The 24,062-nt window shown below is 38.2% G+C and overlaps 2 protein-coding genes across 3 annotated transcripts; both read right to left on the reverse strand.

Annotated features, from left to right (window-relative positions):
* Positions 1-216: 216 nt before the first annotated feature.
* LOC132277266 (uncharacterized) lies at positions 217-10,036 on the reverse strand. Its single transcript, XM_059779075.1, has 3 exons — positions 9,830-10,036; positions 590-1,734; positions 217-471 (listed from the first exon to the last, which is right to left on the reverse strand). Exon 2 carries the CDS (start codon positions 1,647-1,649, stop codon positions 675-677), a length of 975 nt encoding a protein of 324 aa, XP_059635058.1. The 5' UTR covers positions 1,650-1,734; positions 9,830-10,036; the 3' UTR covers positions 217-471; positions 590-674.
* A 2,591-nt stretch (positions 10,037-12,627) lies between these two features.
* LOC132277268 (uncharacterized) lies at positions 12,628-18,907 on the reverse strand. 2 transcript variants are annotated; one of them, XM_059779080.1, is made up of 8 exons: positions 16,433-18,907; positions 16,202-16,300; positions 15,934-16,086; positions 15,386-15,549; positions 14,183-14,330; positions 13,905-14,027; positions 13,736-13,823; positions 12,628-13,113 (listed from the first exon to the last, which is right to left on the reverse strand). In XM_059779080.1, the coding sequence occupies exons 1-8, from the start codon at positions 18,863-18,865 to the stop codon at positions 12,947-12,949; spliced, it is 3,375 nt and encodes a 1,124-aa protein (XP_059635063.1). In that variant the 5' UTR covers positions 18,866-18,907; the 3' UTR covers positions 12,628-12,946. The 2 variants fall into 2 exon arrangements, with proteins under 2 accessions (XP_059635063.1, XP_059635064.1); XM_059779081.1 differs by lacking the exon at positions 12,628-13,113 and having other exon boundaries at positions 13,759-13,823; positions 13,931-14,027.
* Between the last annotated feature and the right edge of the window lie 5,155 nt (positions 18,908-24,062).

Here is a 24,062-nt window from a genome sequence, read left to right on the forward strand (position 1 = left end):
TAAGGCATTGAAATTAAATTTAATTACGCAGAAAACTCTTGTCAACACAATTACTTCCAGCTTATCCAGACACCTCAAGCTTACCACATATCCAGTGACATTATCATAATAATAGAGACACAATCAACTGCACTCATCTAAACTAAACAGTTTCTGCGCCCATACACACCCGCCAATAGAAGAAGAGAACAGACCCACGAGAGCAGCACAAGCATATGAAACTAATAAAAGCCCTTTTGTAGAAGGATATCACAAGATTGCCAAATGACTTAAAATTGTACTCAGATTCAAATAAACCCCCAAGCATTTTGCTATAAACATTTACCAACGGTATATACTTTTTCACTGAAAATAAATTAAATTAAATTTACAATTTGTGTTCACTTTCTCTGTTTCGTAACTATTCCGCGCTCAACAGAACAGATTCCAAAGCATTAGAAAAAGAACTAGCATTTCTTCCCTTTGTCCTACCTGAAACAACAAGAAGCAATTAAGAGTTAAGACCCCATCCACTTCATTCATAAATCAGAATTAAAATCTAAAAAAAAAAAAAATCAGCTATATTAGGCATAATTGAAGCAATACTTACAATTGAAACATCCAAAGAAAAAATATGAAGCAAATTGAAAGTTTTAAAGACACGACTCATCAGCTAGTGCTGGTCGCCACCAGATTCACTCATGGAGCCTGCGGGGAACCGACCCATCATCCGAGGACTCATTATCACCCTCTCCTAAAGCAGATTCAGCACCCCTATCATAATTCTCCCCCCAATGCCTTGTTGATCTCCTTCTAACAGTCATTCTCGAGGTACCAGACCGGCTACTGCTCCTTGAACCACTCTCAGGTCGGAAAACTCGAACAAGGAAAAACACACTCAGCCAACCTCCTTCATCAAAAGGTAAAGAGCTTTCTTCACTCCTCTCCTCTCCAATAGAAGACTGTAGTGTGCTAATCAAGTCTCCAAGATCTCTCTGCCGCTCCAACCTCCTCCAGTTTTGCTGCCTCTCTGGGTCAGCCTCTGATGGCCGCACAAAGGGGTGCACCAATCTTGCATGTTTCCTCAAATCTGTATATGTGCCGCTGAAATCACACGTCTCACAAGCACAGCTTCTTGATTTTGCATTCATGAAATGACGAGCAGACTCCTCAACAGTCCACCCATTTACCTGCCCACGACAAAGAGGACATACCAGCTTTGACTTGTCTTTGTTCTCACAAGACAAGGAGGTTGACCCTTCCTCACTTCTTTCACCATGCAAATCAGTGACTGTTGCTTCTGAAATCATTGTGTGGGTTGTGCGAGTAGTCGAGGGAGGAATTTCTCCTTGTGGAGACAGTACCACTGCTGAAGAGGTTTCTACAAATGACTTGCGAAACTGGTCAAAACAGTTTGAGTGACGGTAGCTTGTGTCACACATGTAAGGACGGCAGCCTTTCTCATGGGAGGAGCATTTGAGGAGAACAGCATTATGAGGATGTTCCATGCAGACGGGGCATCGTGCGTCCTCCCATTCTTTTACGTTCTCCTCACTTTCAGAAGGGCTCTTGGGCAACTGTCGTCTTGAGCAACCACTGGAGCTGCATGGAAAAGGAGATGCCCTAGACCTATTGAAAGACACAGAACGATCTCTTTTCTCCTTTGGCATTTTGAGATGTCAATAAAACAACACAACCACTAAGATGTCGGGTGCCTCCCACAAGGCAGCAGCAGGATAATTTGAACTGTAAAGCCTGTAAGATATTAAATAAATACAGCAGCGCTTTAAATAAGAAATTATTTCTAAAACACCTAATACTCATAATATATAGATTAAGTATGTGCGAAATTATGAATAAAATAAACCCATTACACCTTAATTTAAAAATAAAAATTAAAAATTAAAAATTAAAAAAGAAGAAGAAGAACACCTACAGATCCTAATTACTAAATAAAGAGAGCCCTCAAGTGCACCTTGTAAAAACTTCGTGCTAGGTTTACTCCATAATATAACTCAAAGTCAACAGAAAATATGACATCAGTTCATACTTTATAAAATACAAGAAAACATACACTATTACAGTAAAGAAAATATTACTCAAGTTTTGGAATAGATTAATATTAATGTGACAAATATAAACCCAGCAAATATATATATATATATATATATTATGTATGCAAAAAGCAAGGTTTCAGCAAAGAACAAAGAACAACCCTACTCTCCACAAGAAGGAAAAATTTTATTTATGCAAATTTAATGCCCAATGCAAACTTGACGTGATTGTTTCGTTTCTTGAGAGAGATGACAATATATCGGAAAACCCTACTTTCCACCAGCATGTCAGACACTCTTTCAACCGATGACAGAATTACTCTTTGACAGGATAATTGGTATCATTCATATGGTAACCTCAAGACCACATTCTTTTTCCAAAGAATGTCGATTCTCTGATCTCAATATTATTGAAGTATTAGCTACAGAAAACCATTGATCACAGGATCTTTTTTCCCCTTTTTGGTACAAAGATCACAAATAAAAGACATATTATAGCATCTGATCCCAACTTCTCCCAATCACTAGGGATCTGCACCTTCATTTTTTTTTTGCCATCCACCTCTATTTATGGACTTTCCCTCCGTTAATACACAAGGCTATTATTAACATTTCATCTACCTTGCTGCTACTCTGATCTTTTAAAATCTCATATGATCGCTTTGATATGAAAACCTTCCAAAACCAATTTATTGTTTGTTTCTTACTGGTATTTCCCCCTACTTTCCCAACTTTCAAGTGCGAGTTTCATAACTAGTCAAATCAGACAAGAGTTCCCAGCCTAAATTGTTTGATCCTTATTACCAGGAAACCAAATGGAAACAAATATGAAGAATATCTTTCTATTACAAATATATATATATATACACACACAACTAGAAATAGTTAAATGAATTGCAAGTTGCCGCCATGGTTTTAAATCACGTTAATGGGCACACAACAGTAATTGTCACAGTACAACGATACTAGTATTGGCAAGACAGTTACCATAGCCATGAAATTTTTCCTAATAACTATCAAACCACTCAAAACTTCATGACCCGCATGCTTCATGTGCATAAGTTTCTAATTGATTGTTTGTCAATGTCATGAAAATTTTAAATATTTTTAAGTAAAACTAAGGACAGAGTACGATAATTTATGAAAAATACTGCATTATCTGCTACAAGTAATAGACTAGTCGGCCACTCAGCCTCCTGGGCCAATCTGCTTCTACAGAATCCAAAATATTGCCCATTCAAAATGTGTATCTCAAAAACCTTCACATTTCATAGAGAGTCACAAATCAAAAAGCATTTCACAGAGAGAGTCACAAATCCAAAAACATTAATAAGCCCATTCTCTTCTTAAAAGCTTCATATCAAATAGAGCCTAAGAAGCACAGATACGGATATGACACAATACAGGTACGACGATACAACAAATTTTTTTTAAAAAAAAAACAAGATACGGGTACGGCAAGTTACAACAATAGAAAAATAATAAATTATATTTTTATATATAAAAAAAAATTATTATTATTATTTTTTTTTTTGATAATTAAAAATATATTAGAAAGTGTTCAAAGCGGAACGCGTCCCAAGTGCTGTACAAAAGCCATTGGAAAAAGAAAAGGGGAACGACCTATGGTTCCAAAGAACCCAAAAAGTCCACAATTTCATCTATAGATGAATAATTTCTCCCCCAACCCCAACAAAAGAGAGAGAAAATAATAGAAAACTTCAATGCCCCAATGGAAGATTCCTCCCCATCAAAAGATCTTCTATTCCACTCTTTCCAAAGGCTCCACCAAACACAAAGGAGGGTCACCCTCCAAAAGTCCCTAACATGCAACCCCATCCTTTGGCCCCTCCACATATCCATTAAATCCCTTGAGGTCCAGGGCATGACGCAAAGGACACCAAAAAGTCCCAAAATAAGACTCCAACAGTCATGGGCCACAGTACAATGTAGAAGAAGGTGATCCACGAACTCTCCATAATTCTTATAAAGACAACACTGATTAACAATGATTTGTCTTCTCTTTCTCAAATTGTCCAGAGTCAAAATCTTACCCCAAGCTACAGTTCACAAAAAAAAGGCCACCCTAAGAGGCGCCTTTGACAACCAAACCATCTTCCACGGGAAATTTGTACCTTGAAACCCAGAAAGACAGAAAAAGAAGGACCGGACCTAAAAGGTCCTCCGCACAGACGACACCCAAGTTAGGGAATCCGCACCAGGTATCCTCCCAAAACCTAACATCCCTACCATCCCGAACTCTGAATCTAATATGTTTAGAGAACTCATCCTACCCCTTCCCAAGGGATCTCCACACCCTCACGCCGGCAACAAACCTGACCGATCTAGCTGACCAACCCCTTCTCTCCTCCCCAAAACGCCATGAAATTAACTTCCTCCATAATCTGTGTCTTTCACTGTCGAATCTCCATAACCATTTGCCTAGGAGAGCACTGTTGAAAGGGGCCAATCTCCTAATCCCAAGCCCTCCCATCGGACAAGATGATACTTGAACTCCTACCCCCGACCACCCCAAAGAAAATACCGTTGAAACATCTCAAGTCTTCCAACAATAGAGGGGGGGATCAGAAAAAGCAAGAGAAAATCGGTTGGAAGACTAAACAAAGCACTCTTCACTAAAGTAACTTTACCACCCTTCGAGAGATATTGCTTTTTCCATCTAGCCAACCTTCTCTCAAACCGCTCAACCACCGGGTTCCAACTACCCACCCTCCTGGCCGAGTCACCCAGCAGCAAACCCAAGTACGAAATAGGGAAACATCTCGTCCTACACCTAAAACAACAGCAAGAGTATCCACCTCCTGAACCTCCCCCACAAGGACAAGCACGCTCTTTCCCACGTTGACTTTCAAACCAGAGACGGCTTGAAAACAAACCAGGACACATCTCAAATAACAAAACTGGGACACCTCTGCCTCACAGAAAACCAGAGTGTCATCCGCAAAAAGCAAGTGAGAAATCTCCATCTGCTGGATAGAATCAGGACCAATCTTGAAACCCCTAATGAAGCCCAAATTCACAGCCTTTCTCATCAACTGACTAAGGGCATCCATAACAATAATGAAAAGGAAAGGGGAGAAAGGATCCCCTTGCCTCAGACCGCGAGAACTGTCAAAAAAACCTGGAAGAAGACCCATTCACCAACACCGAAAATCTAATAGAGGAAACACGTGACAATCCATTTCCTCCATCTCTCTCTAAAGCCCATCCTCTCTAACCGATAAAACAAGAAATTCCAGCAAACATTATCATAAGCTTTCTCGATATCCAGTTTGCACAGAACACCAGGAACACCACTACTAAGTCGAAAATCCACACATTCACTAGCAATGAGAGCGGAATCCAAGATCTGTCTACCCCCAATGAACGCATTTTGAGACTCGGAGATGACTCCATCCAAAACCTCCCTCAATCTTAACGTAAGAACTTCAGCGATAAGCTTATAAATACACCCAATTAGACTGATCGGTCTAAAGTCCTTGACGTCAATAAAAGATGCGTTCAACGATTTTTCGAGCCTCCCACTAGAATGAAACTCATGAAAAGTGCCCACAACCTCATGTCTAACCAACCACCTCCCAGCTCTCCAACAGAAATATCGTAAAGCCATTCGGGCTTGGAGCCTTGTCACCATTACAGCTCTTCAGAGCCTTTAGAACCTCCTCCGTAAAGGGGCTCTCCAACCCATTCCTCTCCATAGCTGAAATAGAATCAAAGTGAAGGCCATCAAGCCGTGGCCTCCATCGAAGAGTCTCAGAGTAAAGCCTTTGATAGAAAGAAACAATACCGCTTCGCACCTCCTCCTCCTCCTCCTCCGTAGTCAAAACTGTTCCATCCACACACATTCGCCCAATATGGTTGCCCCTCCTATGGGCATTAGCGGTTCTATGGAAACAAACACACCCACCTCTCCTGTACCCCTCCCTCCCCCCTTATCACTACCCTTCTCCTTGTCCCCCACAAGCATCCTATCATAGTTTAAATCTGAACAAAGGTTCCTCAGCTCCCTCTCCCCTCGCCAAGAAGTAAGAATCCTCTTCTTTCTGCTGCTCCTTCTAGAGAACTGAATCATCTCCCCTTCTCTCCCCTCCACTATAGCCTGAAGGATTGCTAAGGCCTGATCCCGATTGCCCTTACAAGAGACACCCAACAACTCACTTGTGGCCCCGATATTAGCCATGACCCAATCCTTGCCAGTATCATCACATTCTTGCCTTCCCATCACACTGTCCAAGCCCTCTGGACGAACAATAGTCAAATCCACCATCCCCAAACTAGCAAGACTCCTCCTCCTCCCATAATATCATGTCAAAAGACCTGCCCTGATCAACCCTGCTCCCATCAACATCTCCTCCCTCGGCCTCCTCCATCTCATCAAAACACAACATCCAATTAACGCCACTATCCAACCCACCTTCCTTTACATAACGGTCAGGATCAACAGTGGGCAGGACACCTATGCTTCTGCAACTCCTTAATCAACAAAGAGGCAGAATCATCACTGAGGGTAATTCGGATATCCTTGCCAACACAGACTGTCAACAACTCTGGTACAGAACCCTTCGAAGGTGTCGTCGGACCAACCAAAGAAGACTCAACCCGCCTACCCATCTCCTCCCCTGACGAAGCATATTTCAAAGAAGAGGAAGACAAATTCGAGCAAGACTCAGCATGCCCGACACAAAACCCATCATAACCCCTGTCAACTAGCAAACTGACCGTCCCATCCCTTTCTGACAGCCCAAAAACCCTAAACCCAGAACCATTCGTAACCGCCACCTCATCCATAGAGTCACTTCAACCACCGACGACAACATCTAAAGCCTCCCACCCGAATCCGCCCCCACCTCGCTTCCCAACACCCCAAAAGGAGTAGAGACAGAAAAAAGAGCAGAAGGAGAGCTCCGAGAATGGGAGGAGCAGAACATACCTAAATCAGAATGAGGGGCCTTGCGGGCAACCCACTTCTATTTGTCTTTTCTGGTCCATTTCTTACTGGACTGAAGTGAAAAGCTCGAATGAAAGACCATCCTCTTTCATGGATGCGTAGCCACCATTCTCATCATCACCCAAAGACCCCGACTGAATCGAGCCAAATCTGTTCCTAGGGAGCAACTTCTGACAGCATTTACCATGCCGAAAATTCTTCAAACAAACCCCAGCACCCTTCGTCTTGAGCATACTTACCTTCGCCCAGTTCTCCTTCCTCGACCAAGATCTCAGGTCCGAACTCCTCTGTGCCTTGTCCTTAGAAGAATCGAGAACACCAAGGCTGGGAAACACATCTGAGGTTGGGCTAGGCTGCACACTAAGAATGGATATTGAAAGACACTTATTTGGGCCCCAACTCACCACCCTTTCCGTAGAAAAGCTGGCCTTTGCCTGAACAACCCAAAAGAAACGGACTTGAGTCCATCATGACCAACCCGCCAATCAACCCTCGAAGAGTGTCTAGACCCAGAAGAAACTGATGGCCCAGACAAAACCCTATCATGCCCAATCCATCCAGCACCTCTCGAACCCACGTACCCAAGCCCACGCTAAATAGGCCCAAAACCATCAGGCCCAACAGTTGCAGAATTCAAATCTCCTTTATCCTCACGTGACTCGGCACATGGTGGAGCAGCTGTCATCCACTCACAACGGTAGTCATTCTTCCACCAACCACATGTCCTAGCAGCTTCCCTCCCACTCCCACTCGCCTAGGGCGCGTTCCACGTCACGCATCCCTGACGATGAGACCGGCGGTCCTGCAAAGCCACCTTCTGAACCTCCGGCACAAATCCATCCCCAAATTCAGACCTGCGCGACGGACGTGACCCTCTATCCGACGCCACCGGTGGTCTCACATCCTCCCTTCCGGCACAGGTCCTGGACAACGGCACAATGGACGGGGTAATTTCTTCAATTAACGAAACTCTAAAGGCCCACCGCCCATCTTCCACAACGATGGACTCCGGAATCACGCCGCCATCAACCACGGTGACCACAATCCTCTCCGTGTCACTCAGTTCATAGGCCTCAACATCCCAAAACCCTCCACAAGCATCCCCAATGGCAACAAAAAGCTTCTGGCACCAAAGATGCAAGGGAAGGCCGTACAAGATGATTCTCCAAGCCTTCGATCTCAACCCAAAACATCTAACCCTATATTACCAAAGATCGATGAAAAGTTGCGCATCTCCCTATGATTTTTTTCCCCAATAAAGGACCTTCTGTTCAACAATAACCGACGGGAATCGAAAAAGCAAGAGCCCATCGCGCAGAGAAGAAACCCTAACCCCACCCGAGATCAGCCAAGTCTTCGTAGCCCATTCTTCGATTTTCTCCAAAGTCCCCACCTCTCTATCAAATCTCCCAACAAGACAAGCCCTAAGCATACATTCGCGAGAAGAGGTGTTGTGAGAGTCCACCCGAAACACATGATCATTGGAAGATGAAACACGCTCCACCTTGCCTTTCAAATCCAAACGAAGGAGACTGGCAACCTCCAAGTAAGACAACCTCTGGCCATCGAGGGCTCTCATGAAAGCAGCCAAAGAAAGACACCCACTGAAACCACAAAAACCAAACCCAACAGAAAAAAGAAACGCGAAGCAGAAAAGTAACAAAGGATTTAACCGGAGTAAATGACTCCGGTGACTGGTCGGAGTAGAAGACTCAGGCCGCATCTCTACTCATGATCATTTCAAGAGATTTATCATTCTGCAAATCTAAAGGAGTTGGTCATCGCTAATAAAATTTGAACTTTTTTCATCAATTATACTATGTTATTTTTGTTGGAAAAGTTACAGATTAATGTTCAAACTTGTTAAAAATGTGTTATGAAATATTTGAGAAGTATCGGATACGCAATTGAAGTATCTAAAAAGCATCGGATAGTATCTCAAAAGTATCATACGTGTTAGAAATTAGAAAATATATTTTAAAAGTATGGATACGTTAAGAAGTATCAGACGCGTATCCGCAAGTATCCGAGGATTCATCGCTCTCGTTGAAGTATCTGCGCTTCTTAGAATAGAGGATGATGATGTCTGAAATGCTCTCTCTATTTCTTAACTCATTAAAAATGTTCAAAGAACCTTGAAGAACACCGGAACGATATGTTCAAAAGAGGGTATAAATCAACTTCATAATAAATCAATGGGCCTTGTGATTTTTTTTCCAAACTTACGTATCACGTAATATTCAAATTGATAGCTTGGTTTTTCCTTTACGAGACAAACAGATTTTGAAAAATCACCCAGATACAACACCTCAACATGCTACTGTCCACACACTGACCACTTTAAAACAAGTCCTATAGTCAATAAGTATCAAGAGTGTTCCTTTTTCTAATGGAATCTGTTAAAAAAAAAAAAAAAAGTTCTGTTTCCAATCTATAGCACCCCACAATTTTCAATAATTGAAAATAATAATAAAAATTTAAAGTGATCGTAACAAATAGAAAAACAATAAGAATTTCATTTTAAACTGGAAATTCTGAACTTACGAACCAAAATACAACAAATCCAAACACAACTATAATTTCGCAGCCAACTAGCTCAACACCCAAAAGAAACCCTCAAAAAGATCAATTTGTTCCCATAAATTCCATACAATCGTCATCAGTCATCAACAAAAAACAAAAAATAAATGGAATTACACACAAACCCCAACAAAAATTGATCTAATTTTATAACGAATAAAATCATTTAAAAAAAAAAAAAAAAAAAAAAAAAACAGATCGGAGTGAAATTGGATCTATTTCCAAATAGATCGAAATTACGATTTACCTGAACTTCAAGAAGCCGATCTGTGAGAACTATGGTTGGATTTGGCTTCTCCGAATGAGCTACTTTCCACTGGATTGATTTGGACTTCGATGGGAAGAGAAGATAAGGGGCAGCTTTAGGGCTCCGCTTTTGGAGAGAGGAAAAAAAAAAATTGTACAGAGAGAAAAGAGAAACGTAATTTCTTTTATGGGCCACTATTTATATATAGAGAAGCTATGTGACATCTATGAGTATAATGTTCTCTCTCAAGGTCTCTATTTGAAATTTAAACTATTTAAGTCGGCGCCGTCTTGTGGAGTATCGTTCTGACGTCATCACCACGCGCTAAGGCGCGTATTGTTCCTTTTTTCCTTGATCAAATTATTGGTGCAATAAAATACATCTTCTGTTCCCCAAAATAATAATAATAATAATAAAATAATTCCCTTCTGGAAACCGAATTTTTAATAAGTCAAATTTTTAATATATATTTTTTTAATTATAGTTGTAGGTAATGAAATTACAAATATAACTTTAAGGCAATGAGAATAAATTATGAATATTGAAAAAAGGGAACTGATAGGTTTTCCGAGCTTAATTATTTACTCTTCTTTCGAATATAACGTGGTTGGAAATGAGTGTAAGAGAAAGAGATATTTACGACAATTTTTTTTAAGAGTCAATTACCGACTCCTCTTCCAAATACAGCGTGGTTGGGAATGAGTCCAAGAGAAAGAGATATTTACGGGAATTTTTTTTAAGAGTTTTAACGTGATCCAACACATTATATTCGGAGGAAGAGTCGGCAATTGAAGTCGGAAGACCTATCATTTCTGTTGAAAAAATAGTGCATTGGAAGGAGAAAGAGTATGAGTAACAAAGTTTGACACGACTCGTTAATACGACAAGAGTTAAACGGGTTTGAGTCGTAAACAGGTCGATACGATTAACTTGTTTAGTTAATCGTGTCGTATTTGGGTTAAGGTGATTAAACATGTGTAACTCGTTTATACCTATTTAACCATGCTTGTCATATATATATTTATATTTAAGTTTTAAAATAATTATCTAAACTTGTGTTTTATAATTTATTCTTTTGTAAACTAGAGACTATTTAGTAATTTGGTTGAATTGAAACTTATATATTTTTAGTATTTATTATTTGATAGAGTATTATTAACAATTAAAATAATATAATGTTTTATTTTAGAAAATAAGTCATTAAACAGGTTAGACGTGTAACCCGTTTAATAAACATGTCGGGTTGGTACTGAAGGTTCCTGATAGGAATATTAAATAGAATCGTGTTCGGGTTGAATTATTTAGTAAAATATCCTTAGGTTGACACGAAATGATTATGACTCGCAAACACGAATTGCCACCCTTGATAATGAGACAATTATTTTGGAATAATGAAAAGGTGGACATATTTTCTGGGACGAATGGAGCATATAATGAGATATTATTATATGGTCCTGGACTATTTGACATTTTTAATAGAAACTAATGTTAAAATTACATTTTCAATAGAAACTAATGTTAAAATTTCTTTGTAAAGTGAATAGATATATATGGATCGGGTGTTAGCCCTACCTAATAGTTTAAACTTTTGAATCGGATCGTGAAGCATATGTGCGTTACACTAAAAAAAATGTTTATTATATGATATGATATAATAAAATGTTTATTTTGTTTATCAGTCAACCAAAATGTTGAATAAAAATATATGATAGGTTATATTGTCACAATTGGGGGAAAAAAAATAAAATGTTGTCACAAGATTAATACATCAACCTACAAATTGAAAGTTTTACAAAAATTATTATTTTTGGATATCTCAACTTTTTCTCAATCTAAGAGGCCTTCCCCAAAATAGAGATCACTCTGGATTTTGGCTTTTTGCTTTGTGAAATTTCAAAATAAAATACTAATACCTTTGTAGAGCTAGCCAAAGTGAAATTGTCAATATTTTTAGTCCAAAATAAAAAATAATTAAATATCAAGAATTCAAAATTTAAGAAATTTGTTTTTCAAGATCTTTTCCACATGTTTAATATCAGACATAAATATGTAACATACACTGTTACCTTGGTTGATTTGCAAAACTTCTTAGTTTTGTTTTTATTTTTTAAAGTTTTGATCTTAATACTGTTATTAAAGCTAAGACAAAACTGAATTATCAAATAAATATACTAGAAGTCTAAGTTGAGGTGGAAATAGATACTCGTTTTAGATATGGTTTCTAATCCTGGTTCCAATTGAACTTCGAAACCTCAATTTATCTTTTAACTGTTCCCTTGTACAATTAATACGAAACAATCGATATCTTTATAATAAGGCTTGTCTTAAAAAAAAAGTTGCATATAAAACATTAATATAATTTTTTCAGTAAATATTATCCTAATAACATTATACAGTTTTTAGGATCGTGCTCCCAAGATCCAAATATTAGTTACCTAAACACTGTAGTGTTGGTAAGCCAAAGTAAGAATTGATCCACCAAACCTCTCAAAACTAGGAGTCCATTGTTTTCCACTTGTAGTAGATAAGAAATGAAATCAAGTTTCTACATTCTTATGGTTACACACCATCATCACGCATGTACCTGAATTATTGAAATTATTAGTAAAGTACTATTATATATCTGGTGCAACATATGAAAAAAATGTATGAATTAATTTTTTTCTTTCTATTAATGGATCTCATTAATCAAATGAAAAGCATATCGAATATTTGAGAGATAAATGGTCTTTTTGGAACATATAAACCCGTGTGTCTATATATACATATAGAGAGAGAGACAGAGAGAGAGAAGTTGAGAGACTGCAGAAATCATCAACAAATATCGATTAGCAATATTGTCTATGTACAACAGTGCTTGACCATTTGTAGCCCTGACAAAAGGACCCAAAAAAAAAAATCATTCATTGCCTTCCATCTTCCTTGAGAAATTTAGAATCAACTGATACAAAAGTTGATTCTGCTCTCACATAAACTCTCCATTTCAACCAAAAATTGCAAAAGTAAGTGTCACCAACAAGGTTAATGTTCAGATCGGCAAACAAAAATCAAGTCTCAGTGTGCCTTCTAGTATTCACACAAAAGAAGAATACTCCATGGGGATCAACCACACTGTGGTCACTTGATGTTCATGGCTGCTGACATGGCACGCAACTCCTTTGCAATTTCTGAGAAGGATGGCCTAGAGTCTGGATCTGATGACCAACACCTCTCCATCAATGACTTCCATGCTGGGTCACACCAGGTTGGGATTTCAGGTCGAAGATCACCTTTTAGTATACCAGCTGAAAACATCATAATATGGAATATCAAACAAACTTGCATGACATATTGAATAAATAAAATAATAATTTGGAAAAAATCATGCATTCAAACTGTAGTAAGAACCTGAGATGAACAAATTTCTAGTACCAGATAAACTGTAGGTCCGTAGCGGAAAAAATAGAAGCCATGTGAGAACTCATAGTATGCACCTAAACAGTAAATGCCCATATGACTTCCCTATTCAGGTAAAGTCCTCAACCCATATAATTCACAAACATGTAATTACAATACGGATACAATGGACAAGTTGTTTGAAGATGAAACCATGGATAAGTAATGGTTTCACTCTGCTTTTTCAATGAGAAGGCCACAATCCAAATCGAATGTGTGACCAATGATATTGCCAAACTAAAATATAAAAGGATGTCACCCGATGGTTTTTCCTATTCATGCAGGAAGACCGAAAAAGATCTAGCTTTTGACATTATTTTGCACAAAATGACTTCTCATACTTGAACCCGCATCCTTATTCTTGTCAGTCCTTGCTTTTGCTATTGCATCAAACAATAACGTCATCACTCCATTACAATGGAAACTTAAACACATCCACTTGCTTACGGACTTGTATAATTGTAATATTACCTATTATTTTCTCTGACCGCATATTCCCATAAGGTTCCTCACCAGTCAAGAGTTCCCACATGACTATTCCAAATGAGTACACATCAACCTGTATATAAGCATCAGAAGATAAGCATCAGAGGAAAATTTAAAAGCATAAAAAAAATATTTAAAAAAAGGATCATCCTACCTTCTCAGTTACCATATTGTTCTTACTGTTTAAAAGTTCAGGAGCCATCCAAGGTATGGTTCCTCGTACCCCACCAGAGACGAGTGTCCTTTTTTTAATTTTTGATAAACCTAAATCACCAATCTGAAAACAGGAACCAAGTAAATTTCTTAAGGGAGTTATTTAAACCAGTGAAACAATTAAAAATGTAGATGCAAAGGCTAATGATTATTTAAAAACACTAAGATACAGGCCAAACATCGGACCCAACCACAAACGATAATTCTCAGGTTCATTACCTTGCAAATCGGTCGCTGAGGGTCCCTCATATTTACTAGGAAGTTGTGAGATTTCAAGTCAAAATGGACAATCTTCTTCTCGTGAAGATATTCCATACCAAAGGCTGCATCCATCGCTATTATTAACCTTTTTCGACGATCAATAGTTCTGCAAATATAAAAGAACAGTGTCTTAGTGGAAACCAATGGTAATCTTATTGAGTATAGGATCTATAAGACTCATAAAAACAGAAAATGACAAAGCTTTCCTGCTTTACAATATGCATTTTGCTGAGATACATTTAGAATGTACAATTGCAATTGCATAAAAGAGGACCTAGCACAGTTTTTAGGGTAGTAAAGCTTAGTTTAGATTGGCTACAAAAAAAAAAATGTATCATTTATGTTTAAAATCTAACAGAAAAAGGCTCATGCTGTCACCAAAGAAGGATCTGGGATGAAAATGCAGATTATTTGAGGGGAAGAAATTAAAAAAAGGAGAATATGGCACTTCATACATTTTGAATAACAAAGCCTGGTACCTCTAAATGCAACTGAGGCAGAAATCCAGTCTCCATGCAATATAGACGCCGCTATTTTCAGTGACAACTGATACCTCCTAGTCCTACCTTTATGCAGCTAGCTACTGAATTGTGTTCCATGCTATCCTAAGATTGTTTTCCCAGGTTATGTCATGGAAATTAAAACCATGCAACTCTGTTAGGAAATAGAAGCCAATGGTTTCAGGGCGAAAATAAATATCTCATGAAGTATACTCCTTTTTCCCAAGACAACATTTCTTAGAGTGCTTTCATAAACTTGGGAAATCCAGATAGGAATGGTTCTTCTAATTAATTGAAATGCTCAGTAGTTATTACATCAGTTTTCACTATCCTCTGGACCATTCTCCTCCTTTTTCAAATTTCTGTAAAAGAACTCTGAATATCTGACATGCAGTATAGGACTTCATTATTATCAATAAAAAAATGCTATCTGGAAATTCAAAATTTTTTATGCAAGTTGTGATGAAACATGTTATCAATGTATGTATTTCACGATTACATGCAGAGAAGTACTAGCAAAGGTAAATCTCATTAATAAAATATAGAAGCAAATATCCAGAAAGAAAGAATGTGGGATTAACTAAATTCACGTCCTTCTTACATACCCACTCTTCCAAACCCCCAACAAAAGAGAGAAAAAATAAGAAAGAAACAGTGATACCTATCTTTTCTCAGCAAAACCTGCTTAAGGGATCCATTAAACATGAACTCTGTCACTGCTGCCAAATTTGTCACAGGGCTGTCTGTAACTACACCATAGAATGCCACAATGTTCGGATGGTGAAGCCGCCCTAGTATGTGAGCTTCCTTCCAGAAGTCCTCAACCTGCACAAAAGTAAAGAGATGATAAACTTACTCACACAATCACAGAGGCACAGATTTTTTAATTGTGAGACTGGTGGGTATTAATCCAAGTGTCCGAGTAAGTGGGATGGAACAAATGAACAGAAAAGTGGTATCTGATCCCAAGATGTGTCCTAACGACAGAGATTTTTTGTCAGACATGACAAAAGGAAAAAATAAGAGTGCTTGTTGACAAAATAAAACTCAACAACTCTCTGAACTACCAATATTCACACAAGTTTTGAATGCCAAATTAATTATAAGCTCACCAAATGTCTAAACAATAAAAGGTTCTTTCAATAAAAGTTGATCAGTTAATAGACAAATTGTTAACTTTGGAACTGGCAATGAAAATTTAGTACTTACCAACCGATCCTCCTGCAGTGCACCTTCATCGAAGCAACTTGGCTTTATCTTTTTAATGGCAACATCAGATCCCTTCCATTTTCCGTGGAAAACAGTTCCATATGTACCCGAGCCAAGTTCTTTAATATATTCAAGGTCAGAATTGTTTATAGTCTGCAGGCAACATAAAAGGATTACTTTGTGTAGAAAAGCAGGCACTTCGCATTGTTTCCCATGATACCTTAAAATAATAAAAGACAAATAGGATCTGCATCTGTTTGAGAGTTACCTGCAGCTTTGGAGTAGCTAGATGAGTATAAAATGCAGCAAGGTTTGTGGGTATTTCACCATTTACTTTAGTGCATTTATGAGATCCTTCAATGTCAGCCTGCCAAAAATAACCATTAAAATAGTCAAATCCATGGAACTATAATCTATCTGCTAATGATGCTTCACTTCTGTGTTTTGTCTTAAGTAATAGAGTTCACAACTTCACATAGAAGATGCATTTAGGCTATACCTTTCCAACAATGATTGAACTGGATGGAGGGTCCTGCTGAATCTCTTGCTTTTGTTCTCTCTCTTTTTCCAACTTGACAGCATTCTGAGAAAAATAATTAGATGCAACTCCATTTGATTTTTCAAGTTGAGTTGAACTGAGGTATTCTTCATCCATGAGATCCAAAAGCTCCGGTTGAGGTTTTAGTAAGGGTTCAGAAACATCATTGTTAGCAGCAGAAGAATGGACTGAGGATTCCACTTCTTTGGATGACGACAAGGAGAGGTTACACAAAGAAAGATGCACAATGTGTGCAATCCCACGTTGTATAGCATGAGAACTATTTTGATGGTTGCCGAACGACTTTATACCTGCTTCTCTATTAGACAACTTACCATTGCATCCCAATCCTGTTCCAAAGCTAGAACCTAAATCATTTGAAAAACCAGAGATGCTGACAGCTTCCTGTAACCCTTCCAGATATGTTTCATGTTTAATATCATAAGAAATTGGTAGGGTATTCATGGGCCGTTCACGAAAATTTTTGCAGGCCGCTTGATATTGAACTTCATCCTTCTCAGCATTGGAACCAGTTAAGAGATCTTCCTGACCTTCCATAACCCTTGCACATGTTGTCAGGTTCTCGGTAAAGCTAAAAGGCAAGAGAGATTGGTCATCCAAGCTACTGCATGCACCATGATAACCTGACGGATATTCCTTATGATTTCGTGTTCCATGTTGTGGAACTCCAAGGTGACCCTTGTCCTTCAAATTTTCTTTACTGCCATGGGGATGGTCTAATGTGTCAGTTCGGTTATTTAGGCCAGAATTCATAATTCCCTTAATTCCTTCCAGGGTATGATCATGATAACTAGACCAAGGCTTGCAAAAAGTGGCACGGTATGATCTCATAGCCTGCCCCTGCTTTGAGATGCTTGAACTCGGCCTAAGCCCAGGATAGAATTTTCCTACCCAAGGCCTTCCATCTATTCTAACACTACGATGTTTCCCCATCTCAGTGAGATTACTCCGATGATTCCGAATGTAATATGGGAAATTTCTCTGATTTTTTGCATTGCCATTACAAAATCGGTTATTTTTGGTGCCACCACAAAGATTGCCCCTCACCTTGTCACCGCCATATGAAGATTCAATTGGATAGACATTTGGATTCAACTGATTGCTGCAGGAGAGTGACACAAAATTATTCTGTACTGAATCGCAATTGGCAGCCTGTGGCCTAATGTTCTCCCTATTCAAATTACTCATCGGTACCGGACCTGGCTCCATCCTTCTCAACTCATACTTAGCATCACAGTTGATAGGCATCAGATTCATGTTGAAGTTACATGATTGTTTTGGGAACTGCACTCCAGCAATAAACTTACTAGAACTTACAGAACTAGCTCCAGCTCCATTGCCCAAAACCAAACCAGCTAAACATTGCATAGAATGATTCCCTTCCACAGGAAGATTTCCATGTCTTGGATTTAGGGGATGAGAATGAAACACCGGCAGCTGATTCAAATTGCCAAAATTTTCACTTTTGGGAAAATGAATATTTGTGTTTATGTAATCTAACATGTCAACACTAAACCGGTCACCACCAAGATTTGGGTTTGTCCTTTCTTGGCTCATATGGCTTTCTGGTTCAAAATTTAAGTCCATGAGTGGTTGATCAGATTTTTTGTTTTCGCTCATCAATTCCATATTGGCTTGTTCAACAGGAAGCCCCAAACCACCGTGAAAACTCTGAACCTGAGCCAATGGATTTCCTAACAGCGGTTGTTTCACAACCATTTTTCTTAAAGAATTATCACAATTTCGAACTCCGGTGATATTGGTGGCCAAATTCTTAACTTCATCACTACCAAAACCACCTCCATACAAATGGGTTATTAAATTTTGACTCTCAAGCACATTATCACACAAAGAATCAATCAAACTATTCACACAAGTTCCTTTTGTATCATCATCGAAACCCTTGTATTTATACAAAACTCCAGACCCGTTATTCAAATTCTCAGTTTCAAGATAATTGACAGATATATCATGGTTCACAGGGTATCCATTATCACTACATACAAAAATCCAAAGCCTAGTGTACTTACCGTACGATTCGAACTTTGCATAGTCATCAATCATGCACCGAACGTCGTCGTCTGACGTGATTAGAACCAGAGGAGCGTCTTCGTCGATAGTTTCAGGGTCCGGGAGTTGGTACTTGAGAGAGAATGAGAAAGTGTTTTTAGGGCAAAAAAGCTCCGAAACCTTTGATTTGAGTCTTGAAAACCCGATGTTTCGGTCGACGGAGATGATACGAGACTCGCCGCCTGTATACCGGAGCTTTCCGTACGGTGGTCGGGGTTGAAATGAGCCGTTAAAGCTGCACACGAGATTGAGTTTTTGGGATTTGTTGGGTCTGCTACGACGCGAGAAAGATGGTTCTTTCATGTCGACATATAGAGAGAGAAAGTAGAGCTAGAGAGAGGGAGAGAAGTGTGTTTATTCTGATCTCCTTCGTGTAGCAGCGTGCTTCGTTAAATAGCTGTGATGACCGCATTTCGAATTTTTGGGCTTGACGTTGTTGTTATTTACGGAAATAGCCCCTGGACCAGATGATTTCTGTTGTTTTCTTGCTGACGTGGAGAATCTGAGATCTTGTGGGACATTATGACTCATTTCTAATTAGTATTTTATTAATTCCAATACATAAATGTGTAATCATACTTTGTAAGCAAGAAGTATGAATAGTGTCTCATTTCTCATGTCACTCTCTGTTGGAATGAGAGGTCGACTTTTTTGTGGTTCCAAATACCAAGGAAAATTCAAATTAATTTTAAGAACACCTTATTTAGCTTATGATTTATTTATTTATTTTTGGTAGTAAGTTTATTTATTTTTGGTAGTAAGTAAAAACCTAAAAATAAATATGAGAAATCTTTGTATAAAATTTATCATTTATGTTAAAATAATCCCAAACTTTTTCTCTCACGTGGGAGAGAAATCTATGATTTATTTATTTATTATTATTATTATTTTTTTTTTAGAGAGTCGAGAGAGAAGTAAGTTGTGGCCATAAATTGGAAGATAAGAACTACATGTGAGTCTTATGGTTTAGTCAATAATTGAAATTCCGAGTACAATAGAATTTCATTTTTGTATTTTTATATATCCCACTTTCTTAAAAATTGTCATTTTGTGCCTCAAAAACTTATGAAAATTTTCAATTGACCTTCCAAATTATTTTTCAAAAAACTTATTTGTCTGGCTTTAATTATAGTTCGGAAATAAGTACAACTTATATTTTTCAAATTTTGTATAATTTTAATTAAACTTTTTTAGCTAAGTCCAAATCTTCTTTTTTTTTTTTTTGGGTAGTCCCTGCTTGCTATATAACATATCATTACTACATAGTTTATTATTTTTGCCGTCCTTATTATATAACATATCATTACTACATTTATATTTCTATACATATACATATTTTATAATATCAATCATATGATATTTAATAAAGATACATGAATCTTTTTTGGAGACAATTTTTTTAGATAGTATGTGTTAACAAGAAAAAATGTTTAAAATTATATGCCCTTCAGATAATCCAAGAAAAGGAGAAGTTGAAGTGTAATTATACTAAGATAACAAAAATATCAATAACAACAATGATATCATAAATGCTATATTTTTTAGTTGTCCCTTATTAAATGACAAATTTTATATTTATTTTATAGTACCTCTCTATTTAGTTGCTAATAATCATGTTTTATTAAAGTTTGTGATATATTGTTTAGTTAACATGTTTTTTTTTTAAAAAAAATTATTAATCTTTCATCTGAGTAATAATGATATATATATATTTAAAGTAGAACCAAAGTACTTAAAAAAAAAAAATTGATGAAGAAAATTTAATTTAATTTCCTTAAGGAGACCCTGATCTCGATCCCCCACTTTCCCCCGGTTTAGAGGGGTTGGTTGTTCTCCACTTTAGGGGATATAAAAATATCCAAAACTTTATCATCAAGTTTGGTATATATTCTTAATTTTATTAATTTATTACCACCAAGAAGATTGCATGTATACGTGGACCACTCAATACTCACCTCAATCAAACAAATGCTACTTTTCTTTCGGTTACTCATACGATGTGTCAACCGGCGCTAGGGCTTCTTTTACAGGTGTCCACTGGGCCCTCATCAAAGGTCTCAATATTTCTGAGTGGGCTGTGGGCCCATTTCACTCCTATTTGCTCCAGTCTTCTGAGCCCAAGTAGCTCTTTCTTTTTAACTCTTATTGGTCTTCATCCACGTGGCACAAATTCACCCAGTGTTATTTTACTTTTATACGTGGCAGCGAGAGAGTCGCTTAAAATACGATAATTATTCTCTGTTGGGGATCCATCCGAGACTGCATGGACGCCACGTTAAAGGAGAAGCCTGCATGAGGGACAACAGATCATCAGCAGGGCCGGGCCCACTAATCGACAGTGGGCCCATCATGAGGCTTAAGAGTTGTGGGCCTCGTCGACAGATAAGAGCACAGACTTTAACCGGCCATCTAAAGCTCGATAGAAAATTACACTAACTATGTAAAATATTAAAACTTCAATTTGATCCAAAGCTAATTTTAGCTTGGACTTCTTATTGGGCCCAAGGCACTGGGTCTCATTTGTGAACCCACTATAGGCCATTCAATTGTTTGACCTACATTAGGTCACTTTTTTTTTTTTGGTTAAAGTAAACTAGGTCACTTGCTTTAAGGGATCCCATTGTTTACAAACTGGTGCCGTATATGGCCAAGAGGCCCGAATCAAAATAATTACTATTTCATAATAAAAAAGAGAAAAGTGCAAAAAAGACTCTGAATTATGTGGGTTTTGCAACTTACTCCTTAAACTACAAAAAAAAAAAAAACCCTTGAATTTAATTTGTTACAATTTGCCAACTCAGACCACCGGAAAAGGCAAAAGACAGTTTTACCCTTATAAAAAAACCCCTTTACTTGTATTTTCATACTACCTTACGTGTATTCCCCTCCTCCTTCCTCCTTCCTCATCCTCGCCTTCTGCACCAACGTTGAGAATGGCATACGCTACGTCACCGCCTTCATCGATCGCGACCCTTCTCTCAACATCTATGAGAGGTCATCATCTTCTTCTATGTTTTCATGTGTCAATGGATTGAAATTTTTGGGATTTGCTAATATTAGGGTTCTAAAAAATTAGGGATTTGGCCTTCCCTTCTTTCCTCTGTCTATTCTGCAACTCTAAAGAATTAGGGATTTAACTCCAATTCATCCATCCATTAACAGCTAGCTCATCAACTTTGTCTATTAGTAATTGGAGATCATCCTCTTATTCTCCAAACTCACTTTAATCATTGGCAGGAGTAATGGTGACTTCGGAAGATATAAATGTAAAGTGGAAATAGAAAGTTCATCAATATGTTTAATTTCAAGAATAGAACAAGTGATGGAGAACCTTTGATTATTTCTGACTCGATCACAATAAAACATTTGTTTGACAATAAATCATTTTATAAGTTGTTTAAATTTCAAAATGTTGTGTCTGAAGTGCTCTCTCCCTCACACCTCAAAAGGAAAATCAATGATCGTTTAAGAAGGTTAGAAGGATGTCAAGTTCAAAAGGTTGTTCAAACACAACCACAATGTTAAAGACAAAAAGCTCCTCATTAATCTCAAAATTATGAGGTCACCCTGCACATCCAATGAGCTTTATAATATTCAAAATGTAAAGTCTCGCCAATTGCTCCAAAGCGAATGGACAAGAAATGAACTGATTTCGTCAATCTGTTCACGATAACCCAATGAAATTATGCATCCAATTTAAGATTTAGAAATCAGATTCTAGTCCTTTAAATTGACAAAGTAAGAGTACGCATTTAACTCTTCCAAACAGTCCATATTTAATTTTATCTTGTGTGCTTATAATCACTGGACTGATTTCCAAAATCCATCACGTTTATGCCCACTCATAAGTCTCATATGCAATCTTCAACAAATAGTGGCCCAGCCATATTAACATCACTCATAACTTGCTTGACAAAAACGACGACTTCATTCTCTGCAACTACAAGAGGCGAAACAACATATTTTTTCTTTGGATCAATCCCTCGAGAATTACTGTCTGGTGTTGTAATCTTGTTCACAGTGTATATACAACACACTCTCTGCCGCAAGTCTGTACCATCACCGCCGATTCACCAAGGGACAATTTTTTAATAATTCTACTCAATCCAATACAGAAGAACACCCATCTTCTCTCTCTACATATATGTACACGAATGAATATACAAATAAACTATGTAATGTTCTGGGTTTGATTGGGTTGTATTAATTGGGATGTATATACATATAAATCAAAAGGGTATTTTGTGTATTCTGGGTTTGAATCACACCTTCTCGCTCGCCATTATCGTCGCCGCCGTCCTCGTGTTCGCCAGTAAGAACATTTTCGCTTGGAATGTTGGGAGAAGATGAATCAGACGATGTCGTAGAACCTGCAGTCATCGTCGCTTGATGACGACGACGATGAGCCTGGTCATCCCTGATATCGACGACGTCGCTCTTGGGTATCGCCGACGAAGCCCCACAATCACCACCGGAAGAAGCAGGAACGGAGGAGGGAGGTGGGAATTATCCGATGCGGACACCTCCTCGAGGAATTTTTGGATCACAAGCTCCTCTCGCCGAGTCCACACATCACTACTATCCTCTGTCATCAAGCTCCGCTCGCTGCCGCCCGCTGCCGTCTTCTTGTCTCCGCCGGATCCGCCGCCGCCAAATCTGTTCTCACAGGAACCGAATCGGTAGCCGCAGAGCTATACATGTCTTCGTTGTTGTTCCTGACAGCGGTTCGCTGTTGTTCGTTTTAGAGAGAGAAAGTGAGCCTCGTGAGATCGATTCGAAGTCCAAAATTTTTGACTTTGGCCTCATGAGATCGATTATTTGGGGTTTTGATTCGAATTCAAAGAAATCATTTTCAATAAATATCTCTGTATGTGTATATATATAGATATATATGTGTCTGTAGCGACCCAGCAAGCTATGGAGGACAGCGGCCGTTTCTTGGTTTGTTGGCGCCGTTTCTGGATTCGTCCTCGCCGGATACCTCGTCGGTTCGTCCTCTGTCCTCTGTCCTCGCCGGATACCTCGTCGGCGCCGTTTCTGGGTTTGTCGGCAGCAAAAAACCCTACCTTAGCGTTTGTTTGGTTGATTTGGGGTTTTTTTAGGTCGAATATGATTTTTTGGTGAAATTTGGTAAAGCCATGTTTGGCTATTTTTTTTGGGAAAGCCATGTTTGGCTTTGTTGCTTAGGACTGGGATGTTGGAGTCTAGCGGTTGGAAATTGAAGGCACATATGTCCTTTCATGCTTATAAGGGTAATATGATCTTTTAAAAAAATTTAACAAATTTTAACGGCTAATTCTCACCGGACATTGGCCGAATGGAGTCATTTGTAATTTTTTTGCATAATTTACGGGATTTATTGCATTTTTGATAGTTCAGAGGGTTAGTTGCAGATTTCTTCACAATTCAGGGAGGTTTTTTTACACTTTTCTCTAATAAAAATTTCAAACGTTTATGGTCTCTAGTAATTAACCAACTCTATCCATCTTCTGTTTTCCTT

The sequence above is a fragment of the Cornus florida genome, unplaced genomic scaffold (genome assembly GCF_030987335.1).
Source record: "Cornus florida cultivar Cherokee Brave unplaced genomic scaffold, ASM3098733v1 CherokeeBrave_3.0.0_Hap2_Chr10, whole genome shotgun sequence".
Lineage (NCBI taxonomy): Eukaryota > Viridiplantae > Streptophyta > Magnoliopsida > Cornales > Cornaceae > Cornus > Cornus florida.